The sequence below is a fragment of the Dendrobates tinctorius genome, unplaced genomic scaffold (genome assembly GCF_039654945.1).
Source record: "Dendrobates tinctorius isolate UK_male_01 unplaced genomic scaffold, ASM3965494v1 ptg000251l, whole genome shotgun sequence".
NCBI lineage: Eukaryota > Metazoa > Chordata > Amphibia > Anura > Dendrobatidae > Dendrobates > Dendrobates tinctorius.
Genome location: NW_027361918.1, coordinates 6097037 through 6111307, shown reverse-complemented (window position 1 = coordinate 6111307; position 14271 = coordinate 6097037). Strand labels below are relative to the sequence as shown.

The following is a 14271-nucleotide window of genomic DNA, read 5'->3' as shown; positions in this document are numbered from 1 at the left end:
CATGCGACGCACGTTGCTTAGTTACCCACTGTGTACCTTAGTTACCAGTGCGCTGGTGCAGGGAGCTGGTAACCAAGGTACACATCGGGTTTCTAAGCAGCGCGCGGCACTTAGAGACCCGACGTTTACCTTAGTTACCAGCGCGCTGATCGCTGGTCTCCCGCCTGTCACACGCAGCGATGCGTGCTGGCCAGCGGGAGACCAGCGATCAAAAAAAATATCCTGGCCATTCCAGGACGATCAGCGATACCGGCAGATGGGCCGGTCGCTGGTCAGTGTCACACACAGCGATCTCGCTGGTGAGATCACTGTTGCGTCACGTGACGGGGCTTAAGGGTCGAACGAGTAGTACTTCCCTTAGGCTCGCATCTTTGGTTTTTGAGAGAGACTATCAAACTGACACTTCTTCAGCAAGGACTTCACACCGGAGATCTCCTCGCGGCTACCTCCAGTCGAGACAAGATGCTCGAGTCTCCTGCTCAGGCTCTGATACAGGCGATCCCTGTTCAAGCTTCTGAGGTTCGAGAGTTGCGGAAGAATCTCACCACCAGATGTTTGAACATCTCCCACCACTCTGACTTAGTGTTACTTAGGCCCAGCAGCGGTACCTGGCTCTGAAGAAATTCCTCAAAGGACCGTCTTACAGCTTTTTCCTCAAGGAGTGATGAATTCAGCTTCCAATAACCTCTTCCCATCCTAGGAGTCTCTGTGACGTTCAGAGAAAACATAATCAAACAGTGGTCGGAGAACTCCATCTCCACAACCGACAACGGCTAGGAGACGGCCTCCTCCTTCAAATAAAGCCTATCTATCCTAGGCCTGCACTGACTACCTCTAAAAAAAAAAAAGGTGAATCCCGTGTGGCCTGTGTTGTGCCGGATGTGGACATCCACCAGGCGTGCCTCACTTACTGTCCTGTTTAGCGCAATGCAATAGTTAGCCCGACAGTTTCCTGAACCTCTTCTATCACAGGGTCTTGTAACATTGTTGAAATCTCCTCCAAAGACCACCTGCCGACTCGAAAATAAGAAAGGTTTGATCTTCATGAAGAGACATTTGCGGTCCCACTTGGATTGGGGACCATAGATGATGATAAGCCGATGCTCCTGTCTTCTCATGGAGACATCTAAGATCAAGCATCTCCCCATTTCTAATTTGATTAATTGTCTGCATTCAACCACTGCGATCTTAAAAAGGACCGCCACCCCGCTATGCGGTTCGGTCACAACAGACCAGTAGAAGGGCCCATGCCTCCAATCCCGCCTCGCTTTATGCATGGTTGATAGGTCAGTCAACCTGGTCTGCAAAAACAAAATGTCGGCGTCAAGTTGACCGGGAAAATGAAAGGCCGTGTACATTGCCGCTTCTTGTATTATGCTGGAAACATTAATGGTTGCCAGCGTCAACGGTGTGGGTGCCGCCATCATGATTGATTGGATTAGATAGCCTTTTTCTTCCCACCCCCAACAGCTTCACCATCTTCCTCCGACAATGACGAGCTTTTAGTGCGCTTAAGACACACAGACTCATCCATTCTCACCTTACATAATAATATAATAATAAATCTTTATTTATATAGCGCCAACATATTCCGCAGCGCTTTACAGTTTAACAGTTTCAAAACACAAGTCATAAGTAACAACGCTAATAATACAATAATTAAAGCAAAATAAGACGAAATAAGACGACCCTGCTCGTGAGAGCTTAAAATCTACAATGAGGTGAGGGAGATACAGAGTACAGGTGTGTATTTACAATGGTGTATTTACAATGAAGGTCCAGCCATCTTGCGGGAGTGAAGGATGGATGGAGATAGTGAATGGGCTACACACGCACACTTACACAGAGAATGACTTTGATTAGTGAATGTGATAGGCCGCTCTGAACAGGAGTGTTTTGAGGGAGCGCCTAAAAGTATGCAAATTGTGGATAGTCCTGATTTCTTGGGGTAGAGCATTCCAGAGGGTTGGTGCAGCACGGGAGAAGTCTTGGAGTCGGGAGTGGGAGGTACGGATTAGGGCAGAGGTTAGTCGAAAGTCGTTTGCAGAGCGCAGCGATCGGCTAGGCAGATAGACAGAAATGAGAGAAGAGATGTAAGGGGGTGCCGCACTGTGGAGAGCTTTGTGGGTGAGAACAAGTACTTTGAATTGGATCCTATAATGAATGGGCAGCCAATGTAAGGACTGGCGAAGAGCGGACGCGTCCGAGTACCGATTACCCAGATGGACGATCCTGGCCGCTGCATTAAGTATGGACTGGAGAGGGGATAGTCGAGTGACGGGGAGGCCAATTAATAGAGCGTTGCAGTAATCCAGGCGAGAGTGGATCAATGCAACAGTGAGGGTTTTTGTTGTTTCCATAGTGAGAAAAGGGCGGATTCTAGAGATGTTCTTTAGGTGTAAGCGGCAAGAGCGGGCAAGGGATTGTATATGGGATGTGAAGGCGAGATTGGTGTCAAACATAACACCCAGACAGCGCGCCTGCTGCCGGGGTGTTATTGTGGTACCACCCACGGAGAGGGAAATGTCAGATTTAGGGAGGTTAGTAGACGGCGGGAGCAGAAGAAGTTCAGTTTTGGAGAGGTTGAGTTTCAGATAGAGAGCGGACATGATATTGGAGACTGCGGACAGACAGTCACTGGCGTTCTGTAGTACAGCGGGGGTAAGGTCGGGGGAAGACGTGTATAGTTGTGTATCATCAGCATAAAGATGGTACTGAAAGCCAAATCTGCTGATGGTCTGTCCAATTGGGGCCGTATAGAGAGAGAAGAGAAGGGGGCCAAGGACTGAGCCCTGAGGTACCCCAACAGTGAGAGGAAGAGGAGATGAAGTGGAGCCAGAAAACAGAACACTGAAGGAGCGGTCAGAGAGATAGGAAGAGAACCAGGAGAGAGCAGTGTCCTTAATGCCTAGTGACTGGAGCCTAGAGAGTAGGAGATGGTGGTCAACAGTATCGAAAGCTGCAGATAGGTCAAGAAGAATGAGCAGAGAGTGGTCACCATTACGTTTTGCTGTCAGAAGGTCATTGGTCACTTTGATGAGTGCAGTTTCAGTCGAATGTAAGGGGCAGAAGCCAGACTGTGAAGGGTCTAGAAGGGAGTGAGTGGAGAGGTAATGGGTAAGGCGGGAGTAAACTAGGCGTTCCAAAAGTTTAGAGATGAAGGGGAGATTGGAGACTGGTCTGTAGTTGTTTGTGCAGGATGGGTCGAGAGCAGGTTTCTTTAGTAATGGAGTAACGATGGCGTGTTTGAAGGAGGATGGGAAAATGCCCGAGGAGAGGGAGAGATTAAAGATTGTAGTTAGGTGGGTTGTGACGACTGGAGAGAGAGACTGGAGGAGATGTGAGGGAATGGGGTCGGTAGTGCATGTAGTCGGACGAGAAGAAGAGAGGAGTCTGGAGACTTCTTCTTCTGTGATGGGATCAAATGTGGAGAGTGAGCCAGGGGAGATGCAGGAAGGGATGGGAGTCACAGCACTTGGTGGTTGGGAGCAGATTTCTTGACGGATATTATCTATTTTTTCTGTAAAGTGGGAGGCCAGGTCATCAGCACAAATGTCTGCGATAGGGGCTTGTGCTTTTGGCCTGAGGAGGGAGTGAAAAGTGTCAAAAAGTTTCTTGGGGTTGTTGGCTAGTGAGGAAATCAGGGTGGTGAAGTAGGTCTGTTTGGCAAGGTGAAGGGCAGCATTATAGGTTCTTAACATAAATTTGAAGTGTATGAAGTCGTCTGGTGTGCGGGTTTTTCTCCATAGGCGTTCAGCACTCCTGGAGCATCGCTGGAGAAGTTGAGTTTGCGATGTGAGCCAGGGCTGTTTTACTCTGTGTTTGGAGGTTCTGAGGGTGAGGGGAGCTACTTGGTCAAGGGTGCTTCTAAGAGTGTCATTGTAGTGATGAACAGCCAGATTAGGACAGGAAAGAGAGGAGATTGGGGACAGAGATGAGTGTAGGGAATCTGAAAGTGTCTGAGGGTTAATAGCTTGTAGATTTCTGACTGTGTGGTAGGTAGGAATGAGCTGGGGTGGGCGAGGATTTGTGAGCGTGAAGGAGAGAATGTTGTGGTCAGAGAGTGGAAGCGGTGAGTTGTTTAGGTGGGAGATTGAACAGAGCCGGCAGAAGACCAGATCAAGGGTGTTACCGTCCTTATGTGTCTCAGAGGTTGAAAGCTGTGAGAGGCCTAGAGAGGTGGTTAGTGATAGAAGCTGGGATGCAGATGTGGAATTAGGGCTGTTAATGGGGATGTTGAAGTCTCCCAGGATGAGGGTTGGTAGTTCTGAGGACATGAAGTGTGGCAGCCAGGCTGAAAAGTGGTCAAGGAAGTGGGTGGGTGAGCCTGGGGGCCGGTATATGACCGCTACCCTGAGGGAGAGGGGACGGAAGAGCCTGATGGTGTGGACCTCAAAAGAAAGGGAATAAGAGTGATGGGACTGAGGGGATGACCTGGAAAGTGCATTGTGGGGACAGGAGTATGCCAACTCCACCACCAGGTCTGTTTGTGGGTCTCGGGGAGTGAGAGAATTGTAAGCCACCGTAGGAAATGGCAGCAGGAGAGACAGTATCAGAATCCTGAATCCAGGTTTCAGTGAGGGCCAACAGATTAAGAGAGTTGTTCAGAAAGTAGTTGTGTAGGAAAGGAAGCTTGTTACAAGCAGATCGTGGATTCCAGAGGGCACAATTAAAAGATTGAGATGAGGGAGTGCAAGAAATGTTAATCAGATTATTGTGGTTTCGATATGAGGTAGGGTAAGGGTTGAGGTTGGGGGATGGTGGACCAGGGTTGGGGGAGATGTCCCCTGAAATCAGTAGGAGAAGGAAGATAAAGAGCCAATAGTTGTTGGAATTGTAAGTAGTTTTTTTCTGCGATGTGTTTGGGCAAGATGGGCTGAGGTTTCTCAGGAAGGTGAGAAGTGCATGGGAGCTGTACATGGGAGAGGGAAGTATAGAGGGGTTGATGTGTACGAGTCGTGATGGAGGGGGGATAGGGTGATGAATGTGGATGGCAAGGGAACACAGGAGGATAAAAATAAAGCACATGGTTAAAGGGGAAGGCAAAGTGTGGGTTACCTGACTCCTGCCCTGACTAACTGCCATGTATAACTGCCGACTGCCATGTATAACTGCCGTTTTGCTGGATGCTTATCTTCTGTGATGCTTTGCTTATGGGATGCTTGCGTGCTGTACCCCACACTGCGTGCTTCCCCTTAGCAACTACTACATATATAGGCCACACTACAGGGTCAGGAGAGAGGGATTGTGGGAGCTGGTTGGGTATAATTTGGCAGCTGGGGCCAGCACACCAGGGGATGGTTAGATGATCAAAGGCACTAGACCAAGATGTGGCAATATGCTATAGCACCTTCCACCTGATAAGATCTAGAAAGGCCCCAGTCACAGATCTAAAGCAGTAAGTATTACATACAGTGCAACAAATGAACTATACCAAAGCTTTAGCAAGCACATTTAAATATGCAGCAAAATGGTAAAGCAGCAGAAGTATGGAGTTGTACCATTTGGATATATTACAGCAGAGAATAGAGGCAGCAGAGGTGGGAAGTTGTATCATTCAGGCTGCTTGCTAGCAGTGAATGGAGTAAATACATGCAGGGTGGCTCAGTTGATTACCATTTGGATATATTACAGCAGAGAATAGAGGCAGCAGAGGTGGGAAGTTGTATCATTCAGGCTGCTTGCTAGCAGTGAATGGAGTAAATACATGCAGGGTGGCTCAGTTGATTATCTGTGTGAAGAGAGAAGATGAATGTTAATTCCATGCCATGTATAACTGCCGTTTTGCTGGATGCTTATCTTCTGTGATGCTTTGCTTATGGGATGCTTGCGTGCTGTACCCCACCCCCCACCCCCCACACACTTACATACACTCTGACCCTTGTCTGGTGGTCCTGAGGTAGTCCTCCCCCCCCCCAGAAGGCCCTTTATTTGCCCCCTGAGAAGAAGATCCATTGACCTCATGAGCCCCAAGAACCCTGTCTGCAACCTCTGTATCTGTGTCCCCATTCCCCCCTCTGAAGGGGAGTCCCGGAGGGCCCGGAACCGGTTGGAGAGATCCACCAGAGGGGGGGCGGCTGGACCTTCCAATGGCACCTGGATCAGGGCTAGAGAATCAGAGGGGTCGCACTCCAGGGCGGAGGCTCGAGACCCGGACCCACTCTTACCCTTGGTTGTTTTCCTGTTACCCTTTTTCCTTTGTTGTGACCATTCCCCCTCTCCCTCATCCAGACTGTCACCGGATGAAGGTTCCTGTGAAGACATGGCGTCCGCCTGCTCCTCCCTTTCAAGTCTCCTGACTTCCTCGCTCAATTCGCTGTCTTTAGGATCTTCAGCTGCAAGTGAAGTACCCGGGTCAGAGTTTAGGGTCATTACTCCCTGTTTCCTGTTCCCATGGCGCTGCTCCTGCCGCCTGATGTTGGATGGCGGCAGCTTGCTCTTCACCGGTTCTCTGCCTCCTCCGCCCCTACTGGTCCCTTCACCGGCAAGATTAGTCCCGGCTTTCGCCTGTCCCGCACTCGCCGCTTTCAGGACCGCATTGGCAGAGGAACGCGGACAGCGACTGAATGGATGACCGAGGTCACCACACAACTTACACCTAATCCTGCCACAGGTAGCAGCGAGATGGCCGAGGTCCCCACACAGTGCACATTTCTGGGTGGCACACTGCGCACTAAAGTGTGTGGGGCTGCCGCACCTGTGACGGACCTTAGGCTGCCACTGGTAGAAAATCAGGATCCTGTCCCTCCCCAAAAATGTTGAGGAAGGGATATGGGTAACGGGAAAGTGACTCGTTACTGGTCAAAACGGTCACCTTCCTTCTGGCAGGATATCGCGCAAGGAAAGAAACCCTGCCATTCGGGACGACCCCGAGCCAACTCATGGCGAGACCAGAAAAGCTCAAGGCCCTCGGGTCTCACGAAGCTGACATCAAAGTAGGAGGTCCCATAGGGATGGATCAAGGCAAAGAAGTAATAGATTGTAGTATCCTGTCCTACAGTCGCCTCTCCCCAGTGATGGCTGATAACAGAGATTCATCTGCAAGTCTTGTAGCTGCAATCTCTCTGGTCACCAGGAGATGGCAGCAGAGGATTCTGCTTTCCGTGTCTCCGGCTGAGATTATGCATTGACACATACACCGTTCCTATGGATATAATTACTGTCTATAATACGGCTCATACAGCAGTTAAATAAGTATTGAACTCCTCACCAGTATTCTCAGTAAATCTATTTTTAGAGTTGCTATTGACATGAAATTCTCGCCAGATGTCAGTAACAACCTATTCAATCCACACAGGAAAGAAATCACCTTAGATGTCCATAAATTATGTATAATAATGAGGAATGAAACCAGGAAAAGTATTGAACACGTGAAGAAGAGAGTAGCAAAAAGCCCTGGAAAGCCCTGACAGCAGCTGAGATCTATCAGTAATTAGGAAGCAATCCTGCTACTTAGTGACAACAAGTAATATCTGCTGGATCACCTGATGGCTGATAGAAAGGCGTCTCATTACCATTGAGCCACACAGGAACCATCTCATGATGAGTAAAACCAGTGAGCTGTCTCAAGACCTTTACAACCTTTTTGTAGAAAAACATTCTGATGGAATTCGTTACAGAAGAATTTCTAAACCACTGAAGGCTCCAGTGAGAGCTGCTGGGGTCATAATCTGGAAGTGGAAAGAATATAATTTCTCCATAAACCGTCCACGACCAGGTGCTCTCTGCAAGATTTCTCCATAAACCGTCCACGACTGGGTGCTCTCCGCAAGATTTCACCATAAACAGGGCACAACCTTGTTCAAGTGCGTTTACAGTTTGCTCAACAACATTTAGACAATCCTGAGATCTACTGGTAGAATATAGTCTAGTCAGATGAGACCAACATTGAACTCTGGATTCCATAATACACGCCATGTTTGGAGGCTAAAAGGCACTGCATATCACCCCAAAAACACCATACCAACAGTGAAGTGTGGAGGAAGGAACATCATGGTGTGGGGCTGTTTTTCAGCATACGGCACTGGCAAGCTTCATATACAGTCATGGCCAAAAGTATTGACACCCCTGCAATTCTGTCAGATAATACTCAGTTTCTTCCTGAAAATGATTGCAAACACAAATTCTTTGGTATTATTATCTTCATTTAATTTGTCTTAAATGAAAAAACACAAAAAAGAATTGTCCTAAAGCCAAATTGGATATAATTCCACACCAAACATAAAAAAGAGGGTGGACAAAAGTATTGGCACTGTTCGAAAAATCATGTGATGCTTCTCTAATTTGTGTAATTAACAGAACCTGTAACTTACCTGTGGCACCTAACAGGTGTTGGCAATAACTAAATCACACTTGCAGCCAGTTGACATGGATTAAAGTTGACTCCACCTCTGTCCTGTGTCCTTGTGTGCACCACATTGAGCACGGAGAAAAGAAAGAAGACCAAAGAATTGTCTGAGGACTTGAGAAACCAAATTGTGAGGAAGCATGAGCAATCTCAAGGCTACAAGTCCATCTCCAAAGACCAGAATGTTCCTGTGTCTACCGTGCACAGTGTCATCAAGAAGTGTAAAGCCCATGGCACTGTGGCTAACCTCCCTAGATGTGGACGGAAAAGAAAAATTGACAAGAGATTTCAACGCAAGATTGTGCGGATGTTGGATAAAGAACCTCCACTAACATCCAAACAAGTTCAAGCTGCCCTGCAGTCCGAGGGTACAACAGTGTCAACCCGTACTATCCGTCGGCGTCTGAATGAAAAGGGACTGTATGGTAGGAGACCCAGGAAGACTCCACTTCTTACCCCAAGACATAAAAAAGCCAGGCTGGAGTTTGCCAAAACTTACCTGAAAAAGCCTAAAACATTTTGGAAGAATGTTCTCTAGTCAGATGAGACAAAAGTAGAGCTTTTAGGGCAAAAGCATCAACATAGAGTTTATAGGAGAAAAAAGAGGCATTCAAAGAAAAGTACACGGTCCCTACAGTCAAACATGGCGGAGGTTCCCTGATGTTTTGGGGTTGCTTTTCTGCCTCTGACACTGGACTGCTTGACCGTGTGCATGGCATTATGAAGTCAGAAGACTACCAACAAATTTCGCAGCATAATGTAGGGCCCAGTGTGAGAAAGCTGGGTCTACCTCAGAGGTCATGGGTCTTCCAGCAGGACAATAACCCAAAACACACTTCAAAAAGCACTAGAAAATGGTTTGAGAGAAAGCACTGGAGACTTCTAAGGTGGCCAGCAATGAGTCCAGACCTGAATCCCATAGAACACCTGTGGAGAGATCTAAAAATGGCAGTTTGGAGAAGGCACCCTTCAAATATCAGGGACCTGGAGTAGTTTGCCAAAGAAGAATGGTCTAAAATTCCAGCAGAGCATTGTAAGAAACTCATTGATGGTTACCGGAAGCGGTTGGTCGCAGTTATTTTGGCTAAAGGTTGTGCAACCAAGTATTAGGCTGAGGGTGCCAATACTTTTGTCCGGCCCATTTTTGGAGTTTTGTGTGAAATGATCAATGTTTTGCTTTTTGCTTCATTCTCTTTTGTGTTTTTTCATTTAAGACAAATTAAATGAAGATAATAATACCAAAGAATTTGTGTTTGCAATCATTTTCAGGAAGAAACTGAATATTATCTGACAGAATTGCAGGGGTGTCAATACTTTTGGCCATGACTGTAATTGATGGAAGGATGAATGGACAAATATAGCGAGACATTCTGGATAAAAATCTGCTGCCATCTACCAGGATGATGATGATCATGAAACGAGGAAGAACATTTTGGAAAGACAATGATCCCAAACACACGGCCAAGGAAACTCTCAGTTGGTGTCACAGAAAGAGAAAATAAATCTGCTAGTATGGCCGAGCCAATCACTGGACCTGAATCCTATAGAAAATGTATGGAAGGATCTCTCAGAGATCATAGAAGGAGCCACAGAAGCTCCATGATGTGACGAGTGTTTGTGTGTAAGAAAGGAACAAAATCCAACCTGAGCAATGCCTGCTGCTAGTTTCTCTGTACAGGAGATGTCTTGAGGCTTCATCACCAACAAAGGTGGTTCTTCCACTGGTCTAATAAAGTGAATGCTGACCCCTGGTTGCCATGAGTGATGAGGATCACTATACTGAAGGGTGTTCTGGTGACCAAGGCCCTCTCTGATTCAACCCTTTCAGTTGTTCTTGTTGTGAATTGTTCAGTCGAGTGAAATTTACTGGAGATGCTGAAAAGACCAAGGCCACAATTCAGCAAAATCTTTAGCAAAAAAACTGGCAGATACAGTGCATTTCAGGAGGCCAACATTTCGGATTTTACGGTCATTTTTCAAGCTGGTGTTTATAAAGTATTCTAATTTCCTGAGATAATGACTTTTGGGTTGTCATTGGCTGTAAGCCATAATCATCAATATTACCAGAAATAAACCCGTGACATAGATCACTCTGTGTGTAATGATTCTATAGGATAGAGGAAAGGCACTGTTTGTATTGAAGAACTGAAATAAATTCACTTTTTGATGATTTTCTAATTTTGTGAGAAGCACAGAGTAGATGGAAGCAGCAGGAATCGTCATTAATACGTGTCATCTGTGAGGAGGGCTCTGCGATGGCCATCCGACAACGTAGGAGGCCAAGTGATAAGTCACCTGCGATCTCTGTGCCAATATGAATAGATGGCAGTGGAGGCCGACTGCGTCCATCGGACCTTGACCATAGGACCATGACCAGCAGACCGCGCCAATAGGACCGCATTGGTGCAGGACAGTGTTCCCCAACTCCAGTCCTCAAGAGCCACCAACAGGTCAGGTTCTAAGGATTTCCCTAGTATCGCCCAGGTGGTGGAATTATTGCCTGTGCAGGTGAGCAGATCTCACCTGTACAACATTAAGGGAAATCCTGAAAACCTGACCTGTTGGGGAACGCTGGTGCAGGACAGCATGGAGATTGTCAGTATCCGGCCTACAACAGCGGTGAAGGCGTTTCAAAATCATGGATAATTCTGAAAAATTCTGGTGCAATTTTAAAATGATCCAGGGCCTTTCTGTCCTAGTCAGAGCCTCTCCGAGTGCTCCAACAATTGAAGAGTGTGCTACTCAGCAGTGTGGTGGCCCGCACAGATAGAGGGAGCCTCAGGTGCCGCTTCCCCATGACTGACTTTGTGTGATGGGTCCGGCACCACATCTGTTGGCATTCGTGGCTTATCCTGTGGATAGGCTGTACTCCCACCAGATGCAGCACCCGCAGTGACACGACTTGGATGTCCTCCTCTTCTGACCTTGGAGCTCACACAGAAGATGTAGAATTGTGACAGGAAACATTCACACGTTGGCAGCTCCCGGGTCTCGCATCACTTCAGATCAGGAAGACTTGGTTAGAACCAATGTGGAGGAGTCAACAAGAGAATCCTCCACGAAGAAACAAAACGTCCTCAATGAAATTGTGACTTTTAGGAGGATCGTACCTGCTGTATCTCATCACCTCTGGACTACAGGTGTATTTACCCTGAAAGATTCTTCTTCTCAGCAGCACATCATCCAGTATAAACGTGACTCATGCTGCCGAAACCTATGAATTACAGGTCATTCGGCCAGGTCTGCTTTACCAAACAGGTTATCAAACAACCGCCGATCAGTAAAGATTTATCATCCGGCGGTCGTTTAATGATGCAAATCAGGTAATGCAAACAGACCAATATTGCCAGAAATGAAAACAGTCAGTACGAATTCTAGAGTTTTATTTTAAATTTACTTTCTCCAAATTTGGTTAAAAATTACTCTACAGGACGTCCAATCACTAGTGAGCATACATGAATGTCAAGGAGAGCATCCGATCACTAGAGGTGGTACGTGAATGGCGGGGAGGGTGTCCGATCACTAGAGGCGGTGTGTGAATGCCAGGGACGGCATCCGGTCATTAAATACGGTAATGCTGGGCAGGGCGTCCGATAGTTAAATACGGTACGTGAGTACCAGGGAGGGCGGCTGATCACTAAATACGGTATGTGAATGCCAGGGAGGGCGTCCGATCATTCGAGACGGTACGTGAATGCCAGGGAGGGCGTCCGATCATTCGAGACGGTACGTGAATGCCAGGGAGGGCGTCCGATCATTCGAGACGGTACGTGAATGCCAGGGAGGGCGTCTGATCACTCGTTTTGGTACGTGAATGCTGGGGAGGGCGTCTGATCACTCGAGGCGGTAGGTGAATGCCGGGGAGGGTGTCCGATCATTAAAGACGGTACGTGAATATCGAGGAGGGCATCCGATCCCTCGAGACGGTACGTAAATGTCGGGGAGGGCGTCCGATCACTCGTTTCGGTACGTGAATGCTGCCGAGGGCGTTCGATCATTCGAGATGGAACATGAATGCTGTGGAGGGCATCCAATCACTCGAGGCGGTACGTGAATGCCAGGGAGGGCGTCCGATCACTCGAGGTGCTACTTGATTGCCGGAGAAGGCGTTTGATCACTAGAGCGGGTATGTGAATTCTGGTGAAGGCATGGTCATAACACAGCTGTCAGGTGACATGGGACCAGGGGCTCCTTCCCTGTCCCTAACACTAGGGGGCTCCCTAGCTCGCCCTGTTCCCTGGGATCCTTCAGATGGAGAAGATGCCAGGGCCTTCGCCCTTTACTTATCTCCCCCGCCCAGGGAAGAGGGGGCGCTACTGTGCATTGTCATACAGCAACATAACAAACAAGGCAACACAGACAAGGGTTAACAGAAAACTCCAGGCATACAAAATATTCACTCACATGTAACAGAGAAATGTACCGGGGTGTGAAGGTAGGGTAATAAACCAAAATAGCGAAGGATAAAGAATTACACACATACAAACCAAGCAATAGTCACTACTAACTCTTTCAACTCTCCTCATATGTGCGCCACACCCCCTGTTAGCCGTGTAGCAAATGCTAGCTCTGACAAGGATTAGTAGCAGAGCCCATATTATAAAAGGAAAAGGAGTGGCTTACCGAGATAAGCTGAGCACAGGTATTTTCAACATGGCCGATTAACCTCTGTTTTGCCAGAAGAAATAAACCCATTATAAAATGAAGAAGTGCTTCTTCTCAGCGCTTGAGTAGGAGCAATCAGATGCTGCGGTCTTCTGGCTCCATACTGTCACGGTAACCCGGTGACAGATGTTCAATCTCTAAAAGCGGTACTTGAGCATGAGGGAGGGCCTCTGGTTACTAGATGTGGTATGTGACTCCGGGGAGGGCGTCCGATCACTAGAGGCATCACACAGTCACTAATGAATGTGGACTCTCTTTTCTTTTACACTCAGTAGTAAGATCTGTGTAATAATGACCCAAACATCATACACTGGAGACCTCTAACATGCCTCTCATCCCACAGGCTCTCTGGTTGGTGTGGGTGATGTGATCTCTCAGCAACTGGTGGAGAGGAGAGGTCTCCAAGGTCACAGCGTGGAGAGATCCATCAAGATGATGGGAATAGGATTCTGCTTTGTGGTAACATTCACACCTGTGTATAAATGACGACCATCCCTATTCCTCATTAACTGTTTACCCGCTAATCTGCTCTGTGAAGCTTGTGGTAGGTGTGGTACAGATGTGCGGTGTAGAGATGCAAGATGACGTAGTGGTGCTGGACAGGTGTGCGACATAGAGATGGAGGAGGACATTGTGGTGCTGGTACAGATGTGCAGTGTAGTGATGGAGGAGGACATTGTGCTGGTACAGATGTGCAGTGTAGAGATGGAGGAGGACATGATGGTGCTTGTACAGGTGTGTAATGTAAATATGGAGGAGGACATGGTGGTGCTGGTACAGATGTGCAGTGTGGAGATGGAGGAGGACATTGTGCTGGTACAAATGTGCAGTGTAGAGATGGAGGAGGACATGATGGTGCTTGTACAGGTGTGCGATGTAAATATGGAGGAGGACATGGTGGTGCTGGTACAGATGTGCGGTGTAGTGATGGAGGACGACATGGTGGTGCTGGTACAGGTGTGCGATATAGAGGTGGAGGAGGACATTGTGGTGCTAGTACAGATGTGTGGTGTATTGATGGAGGAGGACATGGTGGTGCTGGTACAGGTGTGCGATATAGAGGTGGAGGAGGACATTGTGGTGCTGGTACAGATGTGTGGTGAAGTGATGGAGGAGGACATTGTGGTGCTGGTACAGATGTGTGGTGTAGATATGGAGGAGGACACAGTGGTGCTGGTACAGATGTGTGGTGTAGATATGGAGGAGGACATAGTGGTGCTGGTACAGATGTGCGGTGTAGATATGGAGGAGGACATAGT

General features: G+C 47.8%; 1 protein-coding gene across 5 annotated transcripts in view; it reads left to right on the top strand.

Annotated features, from left to right (window-relative positions):
• Positions 1-14271, top strand: part of LOC141065356 (mitochondrial inner membrane protein Mpv17-like) — a 102890-nt gene that overhangs the window by 19265 nt on the left and 69354 nt on the right. For all 5 annotated transcript variants that reach the window (XR_012226404.1, XR_012226403.1, XR_012226402.1 and 2 more), the window contains exon 3: positions 13356-13471. Coding sequence is in view for 2 of the 5 variants with exons in the window: in XM_073557793.1 (XP_073413894.1) it covers positions 13356-13471 (116 nt within the window). In the remaining 3 variants the exon portion in view is untranslated. The remainder of the gene's footprint in view (positions 1-13355; positions 13472-14271) is intronic.